At 35.4% G+C, this 26929-nt stretch overlaps 1 protein-coding gene across 1 annotated transcript in view; it reads right to left on the bottom strand.

The window, feature by feature from the left end:
• XPR1 (xenotropic and polytropic retrovirus receptor 1) overlaps window positions 1-26929 on the bottom strand; it is a 274881-nt gene that overhangs the window by 114935 nt on the left and 133017 nt on the right. The window contains exon 4 of the mRNA XM_056815607.1: window positions 12393-12610. Within this exon, the coding sequence (XP_056671585.1) occupies window positions 12393-12610 (218 nt within the window). The remainder of the gene's footprint in view (window positions 1-12392; window positions 12611-26929) is intronic.

Below are 26929 nucleotides of genomic sequence, written 5' to 3'. Positions count from 1 at the left end.
AAAGAACCTGAAAACCAAGCATTTTGATGACAGAGGTTGCCCCGTGTTGAAAACAGGGTAGAGCAAATTTTGATTACAAATAATGATGACATTTATTTTTATTTAAGAAAGGTTTCATAACTGTGAATTCAAAGGGGAAGCCCCTGAGAATATTATGTGGACATAAATAATGTAGCATATTAGTCAATAACTATACAAATGTATCAGTGGAATATGGAGTGATAAGATTTTCTATAACAAAGTAAGAGGGGACTGGATGAAAGAGAAGTTTTTATTTGTCTGTAAACAAAATATAGGTCAATATACCTGATAGTAAAGCAAATAAATTTACCAGAGAACAAAAGAACAAAAGTACACTATGAATGAATTCTCTACAGTTCTGTAAAAGATGTGTTTCAATATCATTCCATTTAGAATAGTATTAAATATTAAAACAGAAGGAAATGGAAAGTACTGTAAAAAAGAAAATGGAAGTAAGCTAATGTGATAACAGCCTATATTCACATAGGCATGAGATTTAATTACTTTCTATTAGGAAAAAAAATTAGCCCTTTGTCCTAGGACAGTAATATCTTCTTTTTCATGAACTCAAAATGAAAAAATATAAGAAAATATTCTTATTCTTATTCAAACCTAATATTCTTTTGTGGTTTCAGCAAAAGAATTTTATTGGAATATAGTTAGCTTTACAATTTATTTCTTTTAAAAAAAAAAGATACCAGCAGTAAAATTCTATGTAATATTACAGTACATATACAATGGAAATGGTATAGATGAAAAAGGGTATTGTGTGTATGGGGAGGGTGATCTAAAAATATACAATGGATGATAATGACATTTGTAATTTAAACAAATGACCTAAATTCCAATAATAATATGAAAAGTATAATTAGAGATATAATTTAGTCTTCCTCTAATTTTCCATATGTCCTTTGTTAGCACTAAATATAATTATATTAGAAAACATTTCTTTTAGAGTTGTTTCTCTTTTTCTGAACCAGAGGGAAGTCATATAAGCTAGACATACCATAAATATATAGTCATAATGAGAGTAAATATTATATTCAGCTTTAATATGATTTAAACTTTTTCAAGTGAAAGATAATATTGAATATTAGAAACAAATGCTGGCATGCTTCTGTAAATGAGAAAATATGGAAAAATTAACCATCTATTTTTATTTTAGTGATGCGATCTATTAAAAATATGAGGCAGTTCCATGTGATGTTTATCTTTTCTACAACCATCAACATTGCATTTTCTCATGTAAAATTATACAATTTTCTAATCTAAAAAACCCAGAAGCTTTATAAAGCCCCCCCTCAATATTCCTTTGACAAATGAGCAAAGTGCTTGTTCTTGGGAAATGGAAAGCAAAGAATAAAGTCATTAGGTGACTGGCTCTGTGCCAATATTAGTCCAATAAATTAACCACATTAGGTTTCCATCAAGTTTTTTTTAAAATAAGTTTTTATTGGTGTCTTCTCTTTCTTACATCACTATAATTATCCCACGTATACTGCCTCCCTAATCATGCCTGAAAGTTGTCCAATATAACAAACAGTATCTTAGAGAGGAAAATAAAGCAGCAAAACTGACAGATATATTGAAAAAGTTGGAAAAGATCTGCAATATGTATCACTGATGGACCTCCATATCTAGGAAAGAGTGATTTGGAGGTATCTTCTCATATCTCTTCATTTATGTCCTACTTAATCTTTATATTTTACAACACTCACTTTTGATTTCTTGGTGCCACCCTATTTACATTGTTGTTGTTGCTATGTATATTGTTTTCTTAGTTCTGCTTACTTTACCCTGCATCAGCTCTTATAGATCTTTTTAAGTTTCTCTGTAGTTATTACAGTGTAGTTTCTGTTGTTGTTGTTTATTTCTTTCAGCTACATAAAAAAATTTTTTTTGACAATTGTATTCTGCCATTTTAGGATATAGATTTTCTCCCTCCTTCTTCCTTGCCCAAAGAGGTAAGAAGGTCAGATATAGCTTATGCAAGTACTTTCATGAAACACATATTTCCATACTGCTTGTGCCATGACAGAAGAAGCATATCACACATATAATTAAAACTCATGAAGGAAATAAAGTAGAAGATGGCATGCTGTCATCTGCAATCAGACTCCAACAATTCCTTATTTGGCTGTGGACAGCATTTTTCATTATGGGGTTTCTTGTGGATACCTTGAGACTTTGTTTTATTGATAATAGTTTAGTCCTTCACGGATGATCATTGTTTGATATTTGTTAGTGTAAGCATTATTCTCCTGGTTCGCTTAACTTTACTTTGTATCAGTTAATATAAATCTTTCCAGATTTTCTGAACTCATCTTGTTTGTCATTTCTTACGACACAGTAATATTTCATTAGGATCACATATCACAACTTGCTCATCCATTCCCCAACTGATGGGATAACGCACCTTGGTTTATAATTCTTTGCCACTACAAAAAGAGCTGCTAAAAATATTTTTGTAAAGTAGGTACATTTCCCCTATCTGCAATCTCTTTGAGATACAGAACCAGTAGTGGTTTGTATGGTTTTATGGCCCTTTGAGTGCAGTTCCATATTTTTTTCAAAAATGGTTGTATCAGATCACAGTTCCAACAGTGCATTAGTTTTCCAATTTTCCTACATCCCTTCCATCATTTATCATTTTCCTTTTTGTCCATGTTAACCAATCTGTTAGATGTGAGGTAGTATCTCAGAGTTGCTTTTACTGGCACTTCTCTAAACAACAGTGATTTGGAGTGATTTTTTTCCCCTCATGACTATAGATACTTTTAATTTCTTTTCTAACAACTGCCTGTTCAGATCCTTTGACCATTTATCAAATGGAAGCCAGTTTGTATTCTTATAAATCTAACTCAGTTCTCTATGTAATCAAGAAATGAGACCTTTGTCAGAGACACTTGCCATAAATTTCTCCCCCTAAATTTATTGTTTCCCTCCTAATCCTATTTACAGCAGTTTTGTTTATACAAATTCCTTTGAATTTAATGTAATCAAAATTGTCCATTTCATTTTTCATAACGTTCTCTATGTCTCATTTGGTCTTAAATCTTTCTCATATCCATAAATATGAAAGGTAAAATTTTCCATGATCCCCTAATTTATTTATGGTGTCATCCTTTATTTTAAGATCAAGAATCATTTTTTACTTTATTATGGTGTATGGTGTGAGATGCTGGTCTATGCCTACTTTCTGCCATACTATTTTACAGTTTTCCCAGCTTTTGTCAAATAATGAGTTCTTTCGCCAAAAGCTTGAATGTTTGGGTTTATCAAACTCTAATTGTAGTACAAACATATATCATTACTTAAAGCAGAATAATATCAGAGATATTTAATATGAATATTTTTTTCTCATTTGGCCACTTCCTTTCTCCAGGGTGCATTCATTTTTTAAAAATAATATTTTATGTGATCATTTCCAAGCATTATTCATTAGAGATAAAGATCATTTTCTCCCCCCCCCCCCATAGCCAACGCGTGATTACACTGGGTATCACATGTGTTCTTGATTCTAACCCATTGCCATGTTGTTAGTATTTGCATCAGAGTGTTTGTTTAGAGTCTCTCCTCAGACATGTCCCCTCAACCATTGTAGTCAAGCATTTGCTTTTCCTCGGTGTTTCCACTCCCACAGTTTGTCCTCTGCTTGTGGATAGTGTTTTTCTCCTAGGTCCCTGCAGATTGTTCAGGGACGTTACACCGCCACTAATGGAGAAGTCCATTACGTTCGATTATACCACAGTGTATTAGTCTCTGTGTACAATGTTCTCCTGGTTCTGCTCCTCTCGCTCTGCATCACTTCCTGGAGGTTGTTCCAGTCTCCATGGAATTCCTCCACCTTATTATTCCTTTTAGCACAATAGTATTCCATCACCAACATATACCACAATTTGTTCATCCATTCCCCAATTGATAGGCATCCCCTCATTTTCCAATTTTTGGCCACCACAAAGAGCGCAGCTATGAATATTCTTGTACAAGTCTTTTTCCTTATTATCTCTTTGGGGCACAAACCCAGCAGTGCTATGACTAGATCAAAGGGCAGACAGTCTTTTATCACCCTTTGGGCATAGTTCCAAATTGCCCTCCAGAATGGTTGGATCAGTTCACAAATCCACCAGCAATGAATTAATGTCCCTACTTTGCCACATCCCCTCCAGCATTCATTACTTTCCTTTGCTGTCATGTTAGCCACTCTGCTAGGTGTGAGGTGATACCTCAGAGTTGTTTTGATTTGCATCACTCTGATTATAAGAGATTTAGAACACTTTTTCGTGTGCTTATTGATAGTTTTGATTTCTTTATCTGAAAACTGCCTATTCATGTCCCTTGCCCATTTATCAATTGGATGTGAGTGGAGAATGGCTTGATTTTTTCTACAATTGATTTAGCTCTTTATAAATTTGAGTAATTAAACCTTTGTCAGAGGTTTCTATGAAGATTTTTTCCCAATTTGTTGCTTCCCTTCTGATTTTAGTTATATTGGTTTTGTTTATACAAAAGCTTTTTAATTTGATGTAGTCAAAATTATTTATTTTACATTTTGTGACTCTTTCTAAGTCTTGCTTGGTTTTAAAATCTTTCCCTTCCCAAAGGTCTGACATGTATACTATTCTGTATTTACCTAATTTACTTATGGTTTCCTTCTTTATGTTCAAGTCATTCACCCATTTTGAATTTATCTTGGTGTAGGGTGTGAGGTGTTGATCCAGTCCTAATCTCTCCCACACTGTCTTCCAATTTTCCCAGCAGTTTTTATCGAATAGTGGACTTTTGTCCCAAAAGCTGGGATCTTTGGGTTTATCATATACTGTCTTGCTGAGGTCACTTGCCCCAAGTCTATTCCACTGATCCTCCTTTCTGTCTCTTAGCCACTACCAAATTGTTTTGATGACTGCTGCTTTGTAATATAGTTTGAGATCTCGGACTGCAAGGCCCCCTTCCTTTGTTTTTTTTTTCATTATTTCCCTGGTTATTCCAAATGAATTTTGTTATGGCTTTTTCTAAATCAGTAAAGAAAGTTTTTGGCAGTTCAATGGGTATGGCACTAAATAGATAAATAAGTTTGGGTAGGATGTTCATTTTTATTATATTGGTTCTTCCTATCCATGAACAGTTAATGATGTTCCAATTGCTCAAGTCTAGTCTTAGTTGTGTGGAGAGTGTTTTATAGTTGTGTTCATATAGTTCCTGTGTTTGTCTCGGGAGGTAGATTCCTAGGTATTTTATTTTGTCTAAGGTGATTTTGAATGGGATTTCTCTTTCTAGTTTTTGCTGCTGAGCTGTGTTGGAGATAGTTTATTTTGTATCCTGCAACTTTCCTAAAGTTGTTGATTATTTCAATTAGCTTTTTGGTTGAATCTCTAGGATTCTTTAAGTAGACAATCATGTCATCTGCAAAGAGCGATAACTTGGTCTCCTTCTTGCCTATTTTGATGCCTTCAATTTCTTATTATTCTCTAATTGCTACTACTAGTGTTTCTAGTACAATGTTAAATAGTAGAGGTGATAATGGGCATTCTTGTTTTACTCCTGATCTTATTGGTAATGCATTTAGTTTATCCCCATTACAGATGATATTAGCTGATGGTTTTAGATATATACCGTTTATTATTTTTAGGAACGACCCTTCTATTCCTATGCTTTCTAGTGTTTTTAATAGGAATGGATGTTGTATTTTATCAAAGGCTTTTTCTGCGTCTATTGAGATAATTATGTGGATGGTTTTCCTAATATTGAACCAGCCCTGCATCCCTGGTATAAATCCTACTTGATCATGGTGGATGACCCTTCTGATCACTTGTTGGAGTCTTTTTGCTAGTATCCTATTTAAGATTTTTGCATCTATATTCATTGGGGAGATTGGTCTATAATTTTCTTTCTCTGTTTCTGACCTGCCTAGTTTTGGAATCAGTACCATGTTTGTGTCATAAAAGGACTTAGGTAGAACTCCCTCTTTGCTTATTATGTCAAATAGTTCGTATAGTATTGGGATTAACTGTTCTCTGAATGTTTGATAGAATTCACTTGTGAATCCTTCAGGCCTTGGGGATTTTTTCTTAGGGAGTTCTTTGATGGCCTGTTGGATTTCATTTTCTGATATGGGATTATTAAATAATTCTATTTCTTCTTCTGTTAGTCTAGGCAGTTTGTATTTTTGTATATATTCATCCATATCACCTAAATTGGTGTATTTATTGCCATATAACTGGGCAAAGTAATTTTTAATGATTGCCTTAATTTCCTCTTCATTGGAGGTGATGTCCACCTTTTCATCTTTGATGCTGTTAATTTCCTTTTCTTCTATCCTTTTTTAAATTAGATTGACCAGTACTTTAACTATTTTGTTTGTTTTTTCAAACTACCAGCTTCTTGTCTTATTTATTAAATCAATAGTTCTATCACTTTCGATGTTATTAATTTCTCCCTTAATTTTTAGGATTTCTAGTTTGGTTTTCTTCTGGGCGTTTTTAATTTGATCGCTTTTGAGTTTTTTTATTTGCATTTCCAATTCATTGATCTCTGCTCTCCCTAGTTTGTTAATATATGCACTCAGGGATATGAATTTACCTCTGATTTCTGCTTTGGCTGCATCCCAAAAGGTTTGAAAGGATGTCTCGCCATTGTCATTTTCCTCGATGAAATTATTAATTGTTTCTATGATTTCTTCTCTAACTAAACGATTTTGGAGTATCATATTGTTTAATTTCCAATTAATTTTTTATTTGGTTTTCCATGTGCCATTACTGATCATTATTTTTATTGCCTTGTGATCTGAAAAGGATGCATTTATTATTTCTGCTTTTCTGCATTTGTATGCCATGTTTCTGTGACCTAGTGTATGGTCAATCTTTGTGAATGTGCCATGTGGTGCTGAGAAGAAGGTGTATTCCTTTTTATCCCTATTTATTTTTCTCCATATGTCTATTAATTCTAATTTTTCTAAGATTTCATTCACTTCTTTTACCTCTTTCTTATTTATTTTTTGATTTGATTTATCTAAATTTGATAATGGTTGGTTTAAGTCTCCCACTAGTATGGTTTTATTGTCTATTTCTTCCTTCAATTCTCCTAGTTTCTCCATTAGAAATTTGGGTGCTATATTATTTGGTGCATACATGTTGATTAATGATATTTCCTCATTGTCTAGAGTCCCTTTTAACAAAATATAATTACCTTCCCTATCCCTTTTGATCAGGTCTATTTTTGCATTGGCTTTATCAGATATCATGATTGCAACTCCTGCCTTCTTTCTGTCAGTTGAGGCATGGACCTTCCGTGAGACTCAGATGGAAGGATCCAGCCAGGGCGCTACAGGCTCCCTCCCATCTTTCTGTTTCCCTGCTGTCTGTGTTGGGTGCCCCCGCGACTGGGTCAGGTTGTTTTCAGGATGTGGCCTTCAGAATAGCTGGCCCTGAGGTCCTTTTGCTGTCTCTGAGGTTCCAGCTGCTGCCTTGGATTCAGTGCTCTGAGTTGGGGGAGATGGGTCCTGGGACCTTCCTTCTGCCTACCCCTTAGATCCGAGTGATCTTGAGTTCTGGCTTTTGGGGGGGCCGTACCTTTTGATCCAGGTCCAGGAGGAGGGTTCCCGGGATCTATCCTATTGTTTGTTTTGAATTTCGGTGCCCTAGGAGCATACAGTTTGAGATCGGTAAGGAAGGGTTTCTGGAGATCTTAACTTCAGCTTTCTCTAAGCCGCCATCTTGACCGGAAGTCCCTGGGTACATTCATTTTGTCTGTAGAGAAGCCATTCAGTTTCATGTAACCAGAATTACTTATCTCTTGTAATTATCTCCAAATCTTGGTTTGTTAAGAATATACTTCCAATAAGCTGTGAGGAGCATTTGAACTCTTGATATCCTAATTTTTAATAGTATGCTCTTTAAATATTAAGTTTGCATATCCATTTAGAATGTGAAAGTCTCAGCCTAAACCTAATTTCTGTCATTCTAACAGATTTGGTTACTGTGGAAAATGTATGTGCACATATTTAATACAGATTCTAATGATACTGATTATGTTACTGAGAAAGAAATTAAAGTTAGCAACTATCACAAAGTGTCAGACTGGAAGTCAATTTGCATTTTGACTTAACAGTGATGCTGTTAATTACATGTGGAAAAGCAACCACTAATTTTATGACACAGAAACATTGAAATATCAAAACTAGAATTATATAAGCATGCAATTAGAGAATTTGTAAACAGTAAATGCTAAGCAAATGATTACATAATAATGAAGGGAAACATCTGACTGGTTAGCTCTTACCTTAGAAACATTGTGACATTTCAATCACGATGAGCTCACAAAGTGAATTCAGTGATTTTGAAACTGAATACAATTCATGTGTATTTCAAGTGCTTATTACCAGTAAGGAATAGTATTATATACTCTGGAGATACAAAAATGAATAATATGTCCAGGAATAAACATAATATTAAGAAGAACAAGAACGTGCAAGGATGTGCTATGCGTGTTCTAAACAAGGAATTCTTCACTTGCAGCTCTGAAATTTAGGGAATTAGAAATTAAGGAAGTCTGAAATGTTAGAGAAATATTTGGGCTGCATTTTAAAGAATGGGTAGAATTGAGAAAGGAAGTTAAGTGTGTTCAGAGAAGGAACTCTGAAGTCTCAATCTTTTGCTGTTGCCATAGCCAGATCAATGTTAGCATGAATGTAGGCTAATAAAAATAATTAAAAGCATCTATAGCTCATTTCTAATTAAATCTTCTTCCTGTTGGTGAATGGATCCAACATGATAAGCTTCTGAAAACCTATTTCCAAACTGAATGAAAGTGAGAAGAATGAAGACAGATTCTCATAAACATGGTACATATCCTTCAGGATGTAGCAGGAAAAAAAAATCTTCAGTCTAAGACTAGTACAAAGCTTTCAATCAAGAATTTTTTAAACCTTCATCCAGAATAAAAGGGGAATGTTGCATCCGAGATTGATCAGTTCATCTAATTACAATTCACAAAATAGTAATATTATCATATCACCTGAGGTTTTTATTAAATTGTCTCTTGTTTTACACGCAAATAAGCTCAGTCCTAAAAAAGCTTATACAATATTGCTGTTATTATTCCAGCGGTGACCTAAAGAGTATTCAGTGAAACAATTATGTCTTCCCTCTATTTAAATAAAGGTAAAAAATTTTGTTGAAATATTTCTCTTTAACTACATAAGTACATCTTTAAGTAGAACTTGTCAAATATCATATGTATTTTTTCAATTCCATTTGCTATTACTGATCCCAGCAAAACAGGGTAAACAGGGGAAGTAGAGAGACTTGTTTTTAAAATATCTGGACACTCAGACTTTTAAGTATTATAGATACACACTGAAGATCAACTTTCTTGCCATTATAGAAAGTTAATTTATATCAATTATCATTTATATAGTTTCTTTTCTCATAGTTGGAGAATTTATATCATGGATTCTTGCATCCTAAATGAATCATTTATTTGAAGTGTCTAACTTCAAAAATGATTTTTGAGAACTGAAGAATGGTTGTTCATTACACTGTGGATCTGCTTTGATTTAAAGATGCTCAAATTATTGATTATGTTTCATTTAAAATAGTCAAGTTTTATAATCTTCATTTGATGCCGTGGTAGAAACTACATTATCCTAGAACCTTAAAGTTCATTTGCAAATTCCTTGCACCTTTTTATTTTTTAAATCCTTATCTTTTGTCTTAGAACTACTGGCTCCAAGGCAGAAGAATGACAGGGGTAGGCAACTGGGGTTAAATGACTTGTCAGGGGTCCCACTGCTAAAAAGAATCAGAGACCAGATCTAAAAACAGTTCAAATTGGACATCTCATTTCCAGGTCTGGCTTTCTATCCACTGATGCCCCAACCTTGCATCTTTAAATCTGTAGTCTGATTTATTGTATTTCGAGTAGAAAAGTGACTAGCTAAAATTCTTATATTTTTAAAATGTTGACTGTGACACCATTATAAAATTGTTCCCTTATACAAAAGTAATTATAATACAAATGAGAAAATGAGGAAAGACTAGGAGAGGTTAAATTCAAGTCAGTTTGAGAAGAGGGAAGGCATACATCAAGCTGGAAGTGGTTAAGGAAAAGGTATTAATAGATTAGAGGAAATATCAAGGTATTGAAGAAAAATGTTTCAAATAGAAGCCAAATCTGACTCAGAAAAATAAGAGAAAAGATGAAGCTTTATGATGCAAATGAGAGGAGAAAAGGGAGTTGATGTTAAGTAGCCTCAAATCCTCAGTAAAGAAGGCAATATCATTTGCTACGAGAACAGATACACTTGTTTGGGATTTAATGAAAGAAGAAAAGGTTTATAACAGGTGCTGTAGAGAAAATGACAGGAAACCAATATGCAATAAATAAAATGTATTGCAGAGAAGCTAATGAAACAAAGAAGCATTTATTTCTGAAGCATTATTTTATTTTTGAAACTACTTAATTCACTGAATAGATTTAAAATTTTTAGTATTAATGGTTAAATTTAGATCACTGGGGTTAAATTAATTGCCCAGGTCACATAGCTAGGAAGTTTCTGAGGCCAAATTTTAACTCAGAACCTCCAGCCTTCAGACCTAGCTCTCTATCCACTGAGTTACCTAACTGTGCCCCTATTTTATCATAAGATAAAATTCTATGCTAAAAAAGCCCCAAAACAAAACTTTAATCAAATCTCAACTATTCACACTTGTGAAGAATATATTAAGATGGATAATTCTGAACAATGGCTAATATTTTAAAAATTACATATTTAGAGAAGCTCTATTACTGACATCTTCCTTTCAGGCTTTAAATATGTTCTAGTCTTCCATATGTTTAAAAAATTAATTATTAAACTTTGATATCTTTTCTTCTTCCCTTCTCAATGCCAAATTTCTAAAACTCTGGGGGCAACTATTTCCATTTTTATTACCCAGTTTTTCTATACTTTGCTATAATTAGGCTTCTGATCCATCACTCCTTTGAAACTTTCCCCTATTTCTCATTATCCAACTCAAGCCCTATTCTTGATGAAACTCGTTTTTTTTTTTGTTTAGTGACTTGTTTAAATATCCTCCAAAGTGATTATGCATATATTATTTTTAATATAAGAAAAATATTTTAAAATATGTCTTGCTTTAAAAAAGATTTTTATTTAAGCAAATGTTGCAGTTGTTAAACACAAAAATGATTGTTTTGTCACCTCATCTCTCTCTTTGGAAAGGGAAATATAAATAAATTCTTTTAAACATTTTAATGGAGTTTATATGTAATATATGGTCCCATTAAGTTCCTCTAAATTGATTATGTATCCCAATAATAAACACACACACACACACATATATATACTGTTAAAATCAATTTTAACAACCTGCAAAAACTTTTTTTGTTTAAATGGTCCTCAATGTAAACCAGACAAAGGGCAGGCTTTCACCTTAAAAATATTATTTCTGTGTTAACCACTTAATGAATAAATAAAAATGATTAAAAAACCTGTGTTTCTCTATTATGGTATTTGTTTAATAAAGCTTTTTCTTAGTCCCAAATGTCAAATGGCATAGGGTAAATTTTAATTGGTATGTCTGATATTTTACTTATATTCATTGTGACCTAATTTCTTTGCTTTTATTTTTCAAGGTCTAAAATTTTACCACAGTTCTATTATAGCCTGAAGAGATGATCAAAGATGCATTAAAGGGTAATGAAATTCAGAAGATGATTCATTTTTTGAAACTGGAAAAAGAAGAGAATTGAGACTTTAGCTTTTGTTTTGCTGATTTAAGTTGGAATTTACTCAAATGATTTTGGGAGATATGTCCTATTATTTAGTACAATGGAAGGCATGACAACCACATTTTTATTTATTTAAATTTGACTTACCCCATCATCGCTAGCCTCCAAAAAAGATACCAAATTGGAATTAAAAGTGTTTATATGTAAACGAATGTAGAATGCAACATCTCATTAAAATTTTTGGTAAACAAAAGTTGGAGAAGTCATGTTACTACTCTGCCTTTTTCTCACTTTTTTCTTTTTAAACCCTTACCTTTCATCTTGGAATCAAGAGTGGTAAGGGCTAGGCAATGGCAATAGGGGTCAAGTAACTTGCCCAGGGTCAAACAGCTAGGAAGTATCTGAGGCCAGATTTGAACTTAGGACATCCCATGTCTAGGCCTGACTCTCAATCCACTGAGCTACCCAGCTGCCCCCCTTTTTTTCACTTTTGATGACAGCATAGTGTTTCGGGATTTTCTGAGTTTGTTAGGCACCTATTTGCATATCACAACAGCAATTTCTATTCAACTAAATTTTTACATTTATTTAGCGGAACCTTATTCCAGAATAGTCCTGAGGTAATTAATAGCTAATCATACCTGATAGTTCTGCAGCAGAATAAGACTGAGGTAGAACTCGCTGAAGGCCAGTTTAAGGTCCCGAATATTTCTATATTGAACACGTTTTTCATGGGACAGGGAAAAAACTCGCTTTCTGCGCTGTCTAAGCATAGTAGTTTGTTCTTTCTGTGCCTCCAATGATGAATGAAGCTCATTCTGAAGGGCAGAAAACCTGCGTTGAGCCTCTGCAAGCTTTTCTGTAAAGAAAGAAAGAGAAATGTCAAATGCGGGACACTTTCAAAGCAAATGCTTACTAACCAAAACTTATAGATGTTTTGCCCTGGGTTGTATAATTCTTCTAGGGCTTAGGAAACAAGAAAAAGCCCACAGTTTATCTTACACTTAATTTCTTAAGATTTTGAGGGAAAATGTTTATTCAATATTACAAAGAATGACTGGACAGAGATGAAATAAATATTAAATTACACATATAAAAATATCAACTACACAAATAATATGTTCTCATCATTGCATTTGAGGAATTATACAGTGTTTTCAATGATTATAAGCTGTATGCTAATACAAAAAAACATCTTTTTTTAAAAGCCCATATATGGCTGTGAATCATACAACACTAGAGTCTGACACATGTACTTCCATTTCTTGCTGCATGTGTACCCTGAGAAAAGGTAGCAAGGGATGGGCAACTTGCATAAATTCCTGAGGAACTTCCTACTGAGCCAGGAGACTATGTCTTCCTACTGTACCACCTGACCTCCAATCTAAGGAAGAAGATACTAAGACCTTCCCCTAACTCTATGCCTTCCATATCTTGCTGGCCATATCTATAAAAGCAAAAAGAGGTCTGGCTGGGCTGATTTCCATTTGGCCTAACACATGGCAACTCCCATGGCCTGCTGCCAGCCCGTCCTACCAAATGTAAAAAGCACGGGGAGCAAAGAGAAGCAACCTTCCATCTAACCTCAGACAATCCAATTCCTGCTGTGCCTATCTCTTGAGAAAGAAAGTTAGTGCTCATGAATAGTTTGAGCCCTTGTAATAAAATGACAGTAGTACCTAAATTAACTTTTTCAGTGTCATACCAATAAAAACTTTATAGAACCAGAAAAAAACAATAAAATTCATCTAGAGGAACAAAAGGAGAAGAATATTAAGAAAATAAAATTTAAAAAATGTGAAAGGAGTACTAGCCATACTAGATATCAAATGATACTACAAAACTATAATCATCAAAATAATTTGGCTTAGAAATAGAGTGTTTGATCAATGGAACTGATTAGGTATACAATGTACAAAAGCAAATGAATACAGTAACCTACTGTTTGATAAACCCAAGAAGAGAAGGAAACAGAAAAAAAAAATTTGTATCAACTTTCTCTTCTAAAGGCCAAACTTATAAAAAAAACCATTTGCTAAATGATACATGGCCAAAAGATGTAAACAAGCAATTTTTTATATAAACAGCTTGTTTATATAAACAAGAAATCAAAGCTATTGATATAGCTTTAATCATATATATTCAATTACATAAAAGCAATAATCATATAAAAATGCCTTAAATCACTAATAACCAGAGCAATGCAAAGTAAAACAATTCTGAGGTACTACTTCATACCCATTAGGTTTGGCTAATGTGATGAGGAATGAAACTGGCAAATATTAGAAGGGATATGGGAAAATAGGTGCAGTAATGCACTTTTCATCGAGTTGAAAAAGAGCTCAACCAATTTGAAAAGCAATTTGGAAATACACTTCTACTAGGTCTATACTCCTAAAAAGATCAAAGAAAAAGGATCTATCTGTACTCAAATATTTATAGTAGCTCTTTTTAAGGTGGTAAAGAAATGGAAACTGAAGGGGCATGCCAATCAATTAGGGACTGGCTGAACAAGTGATGAGAAATGATTGTGATGAAATACTATGTGCTTTAAGTAATGATAAAGAGACAGGCGGAGTCAAGATTGGCAGCTTAGAAGCAGCAGAAGTTCAGCCCTCTGAAAACCCTTCCTTACTGATCACAAACTGAATGCTCCTAGGAGACTGAAAATCAAATCTAACAAGACAGAGCCAAGGAACCCTCCTTCTGGACTCAATCCAAAAGGTCCGTCCCCCAAAAGCCAGAATCTGAGAACACTCGGGTTAAAGGGGAAGGCAGAAGGAAGATCCCAGGACCCCCGCACCCCCTACCCAGAGCACTGAGCCCTCAGCAGCAACGGGAACCTCTGGGCAGGCAAAGGTGCTGGTCAAGAGGGTGTACCCTGTGGGCAGGGCTGTACCAGGCTCAGAGCATCCAACACAGGAGGCAGGGAGGCAGCCGGAGAGAGATTGAAGAATTGAAGAGCTGGCAATCTGGGCGGCTGAGTCCTTCCATTGGGCTCCAGACATACGGAGGTTTTTGCCTTGGGGCACATCTAGCCCAACCCAGCTGAACTTAATCTCATCAGAAGTCCTCAGAGCTCCGGGAGGCCAGGACCCCCCCCCCCCCTCGAGTGCTGGGCCTCCAGCAAGGACAGGAACTTCTGGGCAGGCAACGGCACTGGACTAGAGGGTGTACCGTGTGGGCAGGGCTGTTCCAGGCTCAAAGAGTTGAGCACAGGTGGCTGGGAAGCAGCTGGAGAGAAATGGAGAGAGGCTGAGCAGCTGAGACCTTCCATTTGGCTCCAGCCTTCCAGGAGGTTTCAGCCTCAGAGCACATACAGTCCAACCCAGCTGAACTTGATCCCATCAAAAGCCTGTAGAGCACAGGGAAGCTCAAACTCCTCCCCCAGAGACTGCCCTGAGAGATCTGGCAAAACTCCAAGAGTGGAGACTGACAGAAAGCTCCAAAGCCAAAAATATGAGAGGAGCAAGAGCACAGACAAATACAGGGAGCAAAGAAGGGGCAAATATGAGCAAACAGCAGAAAAAGAAGAAATAAATTACAATAGACACCTTCTACACAGCCAATGGAACAGAGAAGGAGGGATCAGCAAACGATAAATCAGAAAGTCCAATGAATTGTATACAGGCTGTGGAAGAACTCAAAATGCAATTCAAAATACAATTTAGAGAGGATGAAGACAACTGGGAAAAGAACTTTAAAACTAAGATAAGTCATTTGGAAACAGAAAATAGTGTCTTGAAAGACAAAATCAACCAGCTGGAAAATGAGACAAAGAAGATGAAAGATGACCTCCAAAGAAAATCAGACCAGAAAAATACTACCCACAAGCAGAGGATAAACTGTGGGAGTAAAAACACCTATGAAAAGCAACTGCTTGACTACAGGGTTGGAGGAGATAAGACTGAGGAGAGACTCTAAATGAACACTATAATGCAAATTCCAACAACAGGGAAATGGGTTCGAGTCAAAAACACATGTGATAACCAGTGGAATCATGCGTCGGCTATGGGAGAGGGAAAGGCTGGGGGGGGGGGGGGGAGGAAAAGAAAACGATCTTTGTTTCCAGTGAATAATGTATGAAAACGACCAAATAAAATAATGTTTAAAAAAAAAAAGAAAATCAGACCAGAAGGAAAAGGACAGCCAAAAAGCCAGGGAAGAAATCCAGTCTTTAAGAACCAGAATACAACAACTGGAATTAAGTGACCTCACAAGGCAGCAGGACACTATAAAACAAAACCAAAAGAATGAAAAAATTGAGGCAAATATGAAGCATATCATTCACAAAAGGGAGGAATTAGAAAATCGTTCGAGGAGAGACAATTTAAGAATCATTGGTCTACCAGAAGACCATGACAAAAGAAAAAGCCTGGACATAATACTACAGGAAATTAATAAAGAAAACTGCCCCAATATCCTAGAACAAGAGGGAAAAGTGGAGATTGAAAGAATCCACAGATTACCTCCTGTACTTAATCCCCAAATGACAACACCCAGGAATATTATAGCCAAATTCAAGAACTATTGTAAGAATGGGCACTTAAACACCTGACTTCAAACCCCAGAAGTCCTTGCTCTAATTCCCAAGATGCCCTCTACTCTCACTGAGATTCCCACCTTTGCGAGATCAAAATTTCTATTTAACCTGGCTATAAAGCCTACTGAGCTCTCTCTTCCTGCTTGCCCTTCCAAACATTTGCATCTCTCAAGATGTAGAGTAAGTTGCTATGAATGGCCTCTGTGCCTAGGCACGTGCTTTCTTATTTTTCTATTTTTCTTTATTTCTTAATCTTTAATAAACCTCTAAAAACATAATACTTTTATTACTAGAAACTAAAATTTTAATCATAACAGTTGGCGACCACTAGATTGGATTAGAACTTCTCAAATTTTTTAGCCTAGATAATAATTTTTAAGCCACGTTTCTATGGGAAAATGTTTTTTACCCTCCCAAAGCTATTGCTGATTCAGCTTGTTCCAGCCATTAGATAGCTCACCTGGGCCTGCCCAGGCCCAGCTGTTACCTGCCTGTTTCTGCGCTCCATTCTCACCTGGTGCCTGCTCTCCCACCTGCCCACCCTCAGATGCCTACCTGGCTGTGAGCCCCAGCAATCTCCTGGCTCCCACCTCCCACCCCAGTCCGCCCTCCTGCTGCCTGCAATATGAACCCAGATGAACCGTCTACACCAGCAATTCTGGCTCACTGCCCCAGGCCCAGGACTCACTTCCACCAGCTGGTAAAAACTGGGGGTAATTTTCCTTTAGGCTATGATTAGCATCCACGTGGATTGGGGGCAGGGGATCACAGGGAGGGAGAAAGAAAGAAAAGAAGGTAGAGGCTTATCCAAACAGGATCTTAAAGCATGGCTACTTTAAGAGGAAATCTTTTGAGTGCATTGATCCTTTTATTTATGTCACATGTGATTCAGGGTAAAAATTCAGCTCCCTGCAACTCTTTAGCAAAATTGGGGACTCCTAAAATCCACGCTTACTATGGGGGGGCAGGGCAGTTCAGTGGCTCAATGGTTTGAAAGACAGGCCTGGAGACTGGAGATCCTTAGTTGAAATCTGGCCGCAGACACTTCCTGGTGGTATAGCCCTGGACAGATCATTTAACCCCCATTGCCTAACCATTACCAATCTTCTGCCATCTGACAATGGACATCTAAATGGATAATTAAAAAAAAAAACTTAAAACCCAAGGAACTTTAAAGAGACTGGAGGTTATATTTTAAGGCATTTCATAGACTCCAATGTTTTATAAAAATCTCTGTATTCCATTGCACGTGGCTGATTGTTTTAAGATTTAACTTTGTGATTTAAGTTCATATTTTAAGTTCATATATTACTGCATTGAATACTCTTCTGTTACATTGGATCATTTTAATGTACTGCGTTTTAACTTCTGTTAAACTCTGTTGCTTTTCCCCTATAACTATACTGAACAAACATTGAGTAAACCCATATTTAAAAAAAAAAACAGCTTTTCTATTTTTGTCTTTATAAATTGTCACATAGAAGATAGATGGACTCCATCAAAAAATTGCTATAACAACCTTTGGAAAATTTAATGTGCTAAATATCTTAATTGATTTTAAGGGTTCTTTAGACATGAGTTTTAGAATTTTTCTTAATAATCCCTGGTCATTTTGCCTGCCCCTACCATGAGGTAAGGCCCATTTTAGAATGCTGAAGTGAAATACAATTATAACCCTCAGCCTTCCGCATTTCTAAAAATGTGAATGGAAGCTGGGCAGTTAATCCCAGGACATTTACCCCTAGAAGCCTCCCAAAACAAACAAAAAAAGGGAGCATCTCTCATTTATACTCTTCAGCTCATCACTTCACTTCCACCAGAATAACATCTAGAATTCTTGATGATATTCTAGACCCAAAATAAGTTTTACTTTGTTTAAAAATATGTTTACCAAGGTTGAAAGATTTGCTACGTTTGTAAAAATTGTGACAAATATCCATCAGTTCATAGACTTTTTAAAAAAATGCCATAAAGCAACTTATGTGAAATGATAGTGAGTTTGTTTGTTATTGTAATTAATTGGGCTATTGAGAATTCTGGGGATATTGATAACTACATATTTGTACTACTGTTCAATTCATTTGCTTATACTCACAGTGGATCATGGCCAGATATGAAGAGGAAAAAGATCACATTTTTGGTGAGAAAGCCTTGTATTCTATATTTTCTTAACTGACACAGCGTGTCAATGATTATAAGCTATGTTTTTGAATTTTTTTAAACTTTTTTATTATATTTTCTTGCATGTGCAATATACTATTTCAGTTTTTTATTTTTCTTCGCCTTTATATATTTGAAGCACATATCACCAGTATTAAACATTTTCTTTAACTTTTTTATTTTGTAGTACTATAAGTTTAAAATACATTTGCTACAATATTAATACATGCCCTAAAAATGTTTGAGACTATAAAATAATAAAGTGGAGGAATTCCATGGAGACTGGAACAACCTCTAGGAAGTGATGCAGAGTGAAAGTAGCAGAACCAGGAAAACATTGTACACAGAGACTGATACACTGTGGTACAATCGAACATAATGGACTTCTCCATTAGTGTCAATTCAATATCCCTGAACAATCTTCAGGGTTCTATGAGAAAAAATACTATCCACAAGTAGAGGACAAACTGTAGGAGTAAAAACACCAAAGAAAGGCAACTGCTTGACTACAGGGGTTGAGGGGATATGATTGAGGAGAGACTCTAAATGAACACCCTAATGCAAATACCAATAACATGGAAATGGGTTCAGATCAAGGACACATGTGATACCCAGTGGAATCATGCCTCGGCTCTGGGAGGGGTGGTGGGAGGGGGGTGGAGGAAGATAATGATCTTTTATTCCCAATTAATAATGTTTGAAAATTACCAAATAAAATAATGTTTAAAAGGAGAAAAAAATTTTTAATGATAAAGGAGATGGCTTCAGAAAAACCTGGTAAAACATATGAATTGATGTAAAGCAAACCCAACCTATAGAACAGTTTACACTATATTGTGAAAATAATCATCTGGGAAGACTTAGTAAATCTGATCAATACAATGATCCACTACAATTCCAAACTTCATAATGAAAATAGGAGTATGCTATTTCTTGACTTCTCAACGAGTGGAGAAGGGTGTGGAAGGAGGGAAAAAATTTGGGAAAATAAAAATTTAATCATAAAGAAAATCAGTTTAGTAGGAAGAAAACCAAGTGGTAATAATGACAATAAAAGCCATTTAAGAGGCAACTAGGTGATCAGTGGACAGAAATATAGGACTAGAGTAAGAAGGGCTTGGATTCAAATATGGCTTCAGATACTTCCTAGCTTCATGACCCTGGACAAGTCACAACTCCAATTGGCTATCCCTTACTGCTCATGTGCCTTAGAAACTATAGTATTTTTCTTTCTTTTTTTTCATTAAAAAAAAATGTAAATCCTTACCTTCCATTTTAAAATCAATACTGCATATTGGTTTCAAGGCAGAAGAACAGTAAGGGCTAGCATGGGGTTAAAGTGACTTGTCCAGGGTCACACAGCTAGAAGTGTCTTGAGACCAAATTTGAACCTATGACCTTCTGTCTCTGGGCCTGGCTCTCAATCCAGTAAGCCACCCAACTTCCCCCATAGTATTTATTTCTAAGATAAAAGTTAAGCGTTTACAAGTAAATAAGAAAATAAATAGATAAAAAAAAACAGTGAGGACTTCTAGTGACAAGATGGCAGAGTGAGGTAGCAGCTCTCCTAAGGAAGACCAAAATTTCCTCCAAACAACCTCGAAGTAAAGCCTCCTACCAAATTTTGGAGCAATGAAACAGTTTTCCATACCAGGACGAGTCAGAAGAATAGCAGGAAAGATATATCTCACTGGAACTGGATGAGAGTAAAGTCTAAACAGGCAGTCTGAATAAGGGTAGTTGATCCCCAATGGGCCACATTTTGTTCGACCCACAAAGCAGCTAGGCCTCAAACAGAATAAAGTCTCCTGCAAACCTCTACTACAGGAGCAGACCAACAGTTAGACCCCATCCCCTGGGTCTGACTAGTGAAGCTCTACCCCAAGACAAGCCAGTAGTAAGGTCTCCACACTATGCAATCAAATAGCTAGAGCCCCACCAGTACAAGCCAACATTAAACCCCAACTCATACCCCAAACAGGCCAGCAGTAGGGACCCTGACTGGGCAAGCAGGCAGGAAAGGCCTTCCACTGGCAAAAGTCACTGGTGAGGATTGATACAAGCAAGCAGTGAGGACCACTACCAGTGTAAACCAGTCAAAAGGCACCCCCATCAGTATGAGCCAGCAGCAAGGCCCTTCTCACTGGTAAAAGCCAACAGTAAGGCCCCCCTCTAGAACAAACCAGTAGGTAGGTCCTAAAGCTAGGAGTAAGGCAGCAATGAGGTTTCCCACCAGTTTAACGCAGCAGTGAAGCCTCCCTCAATGCAAGCCAACAGTAAGACTCCCTATCCGTGTAAGCCAGAGGCTAAGCCCTGAGACACAGTGCATGTCAATAGCAAAGCCCCAAGCCTCACCACAAGAAGATTGAGCCAGTGCTCTTTCTATTCCACAAGCAGAGCTCAATTTTAATAGACAATGAAAGTTCTAAAATACATTGGAAAAACAAACAACAACAACAAGAATCTGATGAGAAAAGGTTATTATGATGTCAGGGAAGCTCAATGACCACTTAGGAGATGACAATGACAAGATAGCTACATGTGAAGCACTGGGAAAAAAAAGTAAATTAGCCTCAGGAGAGAGCCAAAAAAGGGACTATAAAAATTGCAAAAGGAGTTGGAAGAAAAATTGGGAAAAGAAATGAGAGCAATGCAGGAAAACTATGAAAAAAGAACCAAAAGGGAGTACAAAAAAAAAAGGGAAAATATAGCCAGAAATTTGCTCAAGAAAATATCTCACTAAAAAGTAGAGTTGGCCAAATAAAACAAGGAGATATAAAAATTCAATGAAGAAAACAAGTACCTAAAAATAGAAACTAGACAGGTGGAAAAAGAGATATTTGAAGAAAATAATTTCTTAAAAATATTTGGTAACTGGAAACTAATGACTCCATGAGGCTTTAAGAAACAATAAAATAAAATTAATTAATGAATTGACTAAATTAAAATCTAATGAAAAAATAGGAGAAAATGTGATTACTTATTGGAAAAATAACTGACCTGGACAACAGAATAAGCAGAGATAAGTCTAAAATTATTGGACTGCCTAAAAACCATGAACAACAAAAGAACTAGACAATGTACTTCAATAAATTACCAAGGAAAAACTGCCTTGTCATTCTAGAATCAAAGGGTAAAAGAAACTGAATCTACTTATCACATCCTATGAGAGATCCCAAAAGGAACTCCCAGGAATATTATAGCCAAATTTCAGAGTTCCCAGAACAAAGAAAAAAATACTTTAAGCAGTCAGAATGAATTCAGATATCATGAAGTCACAATCAGGATTATATAAGGAATCAGTAGCTTCTAATTTAAAGGATTGGAGGACTTGGAATATGATGTTCAATGTAAAAATGGACTTGAATCCAGGACTTCAATCCCCAGAAGTCCTTGCTCCACCTCCCCAAAATGCTTTGTAATCTCACTGAATTCTCACCTGCGTCTAGAGCAAATCATTATTTAAAGGGTCTCTGCCCATGGCAGAGTCTCTTCTAGTCCTGTCTCGGCTGGCAAACAGACGTGTCTCATGATATGAGTGAAATTTGGGTGGGCCTCATGGCCCACATAGCACGGTGCTTCTCTTGCTTGTATTTTCTTTAACCCTTAACCTTTAATAAACCTCTAAAAATATCATACTCCTTGCAGAGAGAACCTAATTCCTCTAAAAATATCATACTCCTTGCAGAGAGAAACTAATTTCTACCTGCCTCAGCTTCCCTAAAATTTTAATCTTTACATCAGGAAGGCAAAAGAGCTAGAATTACAATCAAGAATCATCTACCCAGCAAAACTCAGTATAATCCTTTAAGATACATAAATAAATTGAGAACTTTCAAGCATTCCTAATGAAAAGATCAAAATTACATGGAAAATCTGACATTCAAACAAAAGACTGAAGAGAAGCATAAGAAGTTGTACAAGAAAAATAACAGTATATTAGTGCATAAAAACCTCATAATCAAATGCAAAAAAGCAGAAATATTAATGTATTCTTTTTAGACCATAATGCAGTAAAAATTACATTCAATAAAGGACCACGGAAAAAAGAGATGAAGTAATTTGAAATTCAATAATCTAATACTAAAGATTAAGTGGGACAAATAACAAATCATAGAAAGAGTCAATTTTATTAAGGAGAATGACAACAATGAATCTATATTCTAAAATTTATGAGATGGTTAAAGCAGTATTTGGGGGAAAAATTTACACCTTTTATAAAATACAGATGAATGAACTGGGGAAGAAAAAAGAAGAGGAGGAGGAGGAAGAGAATAAAAAACTAAAAAAAAAAAAGAATAAATTAAAAGTTCCCAAACATCAAACTTGAAATCCTGAAAATCAAGTAAGATTACTAAATTGAAAATAAGAAAACAACTGAGTTAATATATAAAACTAAAAACAAGCTTTATGGGGGGGTCAATAAAACAGATAAATTCTTGGTTAATTCGATTTAATAAAGGAAAGGAGAAAACTGAATTACCAACATCAAAAATGAAAAGGATGAAAACCCGTCAATAAAGAAGAAATTAAAGCGATTATTAGGAGATCTAAGGCCCAATTATATGCCAAATAAATCTGATATTTTAAGTGAAATGGATATTTACAGAAATATAAATTGCCTAGGTTAATTTAAGGATAAATAGAATACTTAACTAGCGTTATATCTCAGAAAAAGAAATTAAACATGCTATCAATGAACTGCCTTTTAAAAAAGCAAATCCTCCCAAATATATAAATAATTAATTCCCATATTATATAAACTATTTAGAAAGTTAGCTGAAGGAATTCTACTATCAAGCTCTTTTTCACAACACAAATATGGTAATGATACCTAAATTAGGAAGAATAAAAATAGAAAGAAAAACTATAGACTACTTTCATGAATGAATAATGCTGTGAAAATTTTAAATAAAAATATTAGAAAGTAAATTCCAGCAATACATCAAAAAAATCATACACTATGTATGATCTGCTGAGATTTATAGATTTATACCAGGAATGCAGGACTAGTTTAATACTAAGAAAATTCTTAATAAAACTGACTACATCAATAAATCCAACAGAAATTATATGAATATCTCAACAGATGCAGAAAAAGCTTCTACAAAGAAGAAGTCCATTTCTATTGAACAAAGGGCATAGGAATTAAATGGAGTTTTCTTTAAAATGAGAATTAGTATCTATCAAAAACCATCAATAAACATTATCTATACTGGAGATAAACTAGATGTCTTCCCAATAAGATCAAAGGTAAAAAAGCAAGGATGCCCATTTTCACCACTATTATTCAATATTGTACTAGAAATGCTAGCAACAGTAATAAGAGAAGAAAAAGGAACTTAAAGAATTATAATAGGCAATGAAAAAAAGACCGACTCTTTGCAAATATTTTAATATACTTAGGGAAAACTAATGATTCAACTAAAAAACTAGTTGAAATAATTAACCACTTTAGCAAAGTTGCAGGACATAAAATAAATCCCCATAAATGATCAGCTTTTCTTTATATAACCAACAAAACCTAGCAAAAAGAGATAGAAAATATTCTACTCAAATTAACTATAGATAATATAATACAACTAGGTGTCTACCTGCTAAGATAAACCCCAAAATTATATCAACACAATTACAAAACACTTTTTACACAAATTAAATCAGACCTAATCAACTGGAAAAATATTAACTGCTCATAGTAGCCAATATAATAAAAATGACAAGCCTACCTAAATGAATCCATTTATTCAATTCCATACCAATTGAACTGCACAAAATTATTTATATAGCTAGACAAAATATTAACAAAATGCATCTATTAGAACAAAAGACATAGAATATCTAGGAAACAGATGAAAAAAAAAACGTGAGAAGGTAGCCTAGGAGTACCAGATCTTGAACTGAATTACAAAACTGTAATCATCAAAACAATATGGTTCTGGCTAAGAAATACAAAGGTAGATGAATGGAATAGACTAGCTACACTATATAGAATAGCAAATGACCATAGTTATTTAGTGTTTGATAAACACAAAGATCCAAGCTTTAGAGACCAGAAATCACTATTTGACAAGAACTGATAGATAAGCTGGAAAAAGTTAAGGCAAAGGTTTGGTATATAAGCTAACATCTCACATCCATTACCAAGATATGCCCAAAATGTATATATGATTTAAACATAAAGGGTGTTATCATGGCAAATTAGGGGAAAACAAAATAGTTTATCTATCACATATATGGATAAGGGAAGGAATTTTGTCCAAAACATGAGATAGAGCATTACAGGATATAAAACGAATGATTTTCATTATATTAAATTAGAAAGGTTTTACACAAATAAAATCAATGCAAAAAAAGCTTAGATGGAAAGAACTAGGAAAAATTTAAAGCAATTATCACTGATTTTATTTATTTTTATTAATTTAATTTTATTTTGTTAGTCATTATTATTGATTTTATTACCTCTGATAATGTTATATGGGTTTATTTCACAAATATATAGAGAACTGAGTCAAAATACAAGTCATTCCCGAATTGACAAACAGTGAAAGGATATGAACAGGTAGTTTTCAGATGATAAAATCAAGGCTATATGTAATTCCATGAAAACATACTCTAAAAATTACTCTTGATTAGAGAAATGCAAACTAAAACAACTGTGAGATACTACCTCATACCTATTAGATTGGGAGATTTGATAGAAAAGGAAAATAACAAATGTAGAAGATGTGGGAAAATTGGGACACTCATGCCACTTGGAGGAATTGTGAATTAATCCCACCATTCTGAAGAATAATTTGGTAATATGCCTAAAAGGGATTTAAAACTATACATACCTTTTGATCTAGCCATAGCACTCTTAATTCTGTATCACAAAGAAATTAAAAAAAGAAAACTACTTATTTGTACAAAAATATTTTAACAGCTCTTTTTGTGGTGGCAAAACTTTGGAAACTGAGGAGATGCCAATCAATTGGGGAATGGCTGAACAAGAGATGGTATATGATTGTAATGGAATACTACTGTGCTATAAGAAATAATGAGATGGATAATGATCTGATCCAGACTGAAGTGAGCAGAACGAGGAGAATATTGTATACAGAAACAGCAATTTTATGATGAACAATTGTAAATGACTTTTCTCTTCATTGAAGTACAATGATGCAAAAACAACCCCAAAAGGGCAGAGTCAAGATGAAGACTTAAAAGTAGCAAAAGTCAATTCCTCTGTGAAAATGCTTCCATACCAATCAGAAACAAAGCACTTTAAGGAGGACAGAATACCAAATCCAACAACCAGACAGAGCTGTAGGACCCTTCTACTCAATAGAACTTAAAAGGTACACAGAGAAGGTTGAATTCTCAGGTTTAAGAAAAAGAAAGAAGGAAGGTCCCAGTGCCCCTCCCTGACCTACTGTGTTGAGACTCAGGTGGTCTGCGGGATATCAGGTCGAGGGCTACAACCGGGACGGGGTGCCTTGCTGCCACAACTATGTGAAGCTCAGGGCTCTGACCACAGCTGTCAAGGAGGCAACTGGAGGAGAAAAGCAGAGAAAGGGGCAGGCTGGTCCCAGTCTTCAGATACCACACCTCCATCTCAGGCCTCTGCCTCTAGAAGTTTTAGCCTCAGGGCACATTCAGCTTTGTAGATAAGCTCAACTGACTTAATCTAGTTTAAAAGTAGTGTGGAGAAGAAGCTTCACAGAGCTAGCAAAAAACAGGAGAGCAGGGGTACAAAATAGACAGAAAATCAAACCCAACAAGACAGAGCCACAGGTGTCTCCTACTCAATCCAACCTGAAAGGTCTGCAGATGAAGTCGAATTTTGGGGAAAGGGAAAGATCCAACACCCCTCCCCCACCTATTGCATTGAAACCCATAATAAGAATCTGGTTGACTGGGATCCTAGGGCGAAGGCTGCAACTGCAACAAAGTACCTTGGTACCACTGTAGGAAGTTCAGGGCTCTGACTGGGCAGCTGACAGGTAGAAGGCTGGCAGAAAGGAATACAGTGAAGGACTGTATGTTACTAGGTTCTGCCTCCACATCTTCATTCTCTACAGGCAGCTGGGGAAGATCTGGCTTCAGGGCACATTAATACAACAGGTCAGCTCCCTCAGCCTAATCCAGTTAATCAGATGAAGAGAAAAAAAATCTCCTTTGGGGCAGAATAGCCCAAACCCACAGATCCAGCAACTAAACAGAGAAACAAAAATAGAGACAATAAAGAGGGGGAAAGAAGGAAAAAATATGACTAAATAACAGAAAAGGAACAAAGAAATTACAATCAACAGCTTCTAGCCAACAAATGGAACAAAGGAGGACCAAGGAACACCAAGCAAAAACTCAGGAACTCCAGCAAATTAGACTCAGCCTTTGTAAGAACTAAACACACACACACACACACACACACACACACACACACACACACACACACACACACACACACACACACACTATTAAGAGAGTCTAAAGAAA

The sequence above is a fragment of the Monodelphis domestica genome, chromosome 2 (assembly GCF_027887165.1).
Source record: "Monodelphis domestica isolate mMonDom1 chromosome 2, mMonDom1.pri, whole genome shotgun sequence".
Lineage (NCBI taxonomy): Eukaryota > Metazoa > Chordata > Mammalia > Didelphimorphia > Didelphidae > Monodelphis > Monodelphis domestica.
The sequence above is the reverse complement of the archived record's forward strand: the minus strand, read 5'-3'. Positions and strand labels throughout refer to the sequence as shown.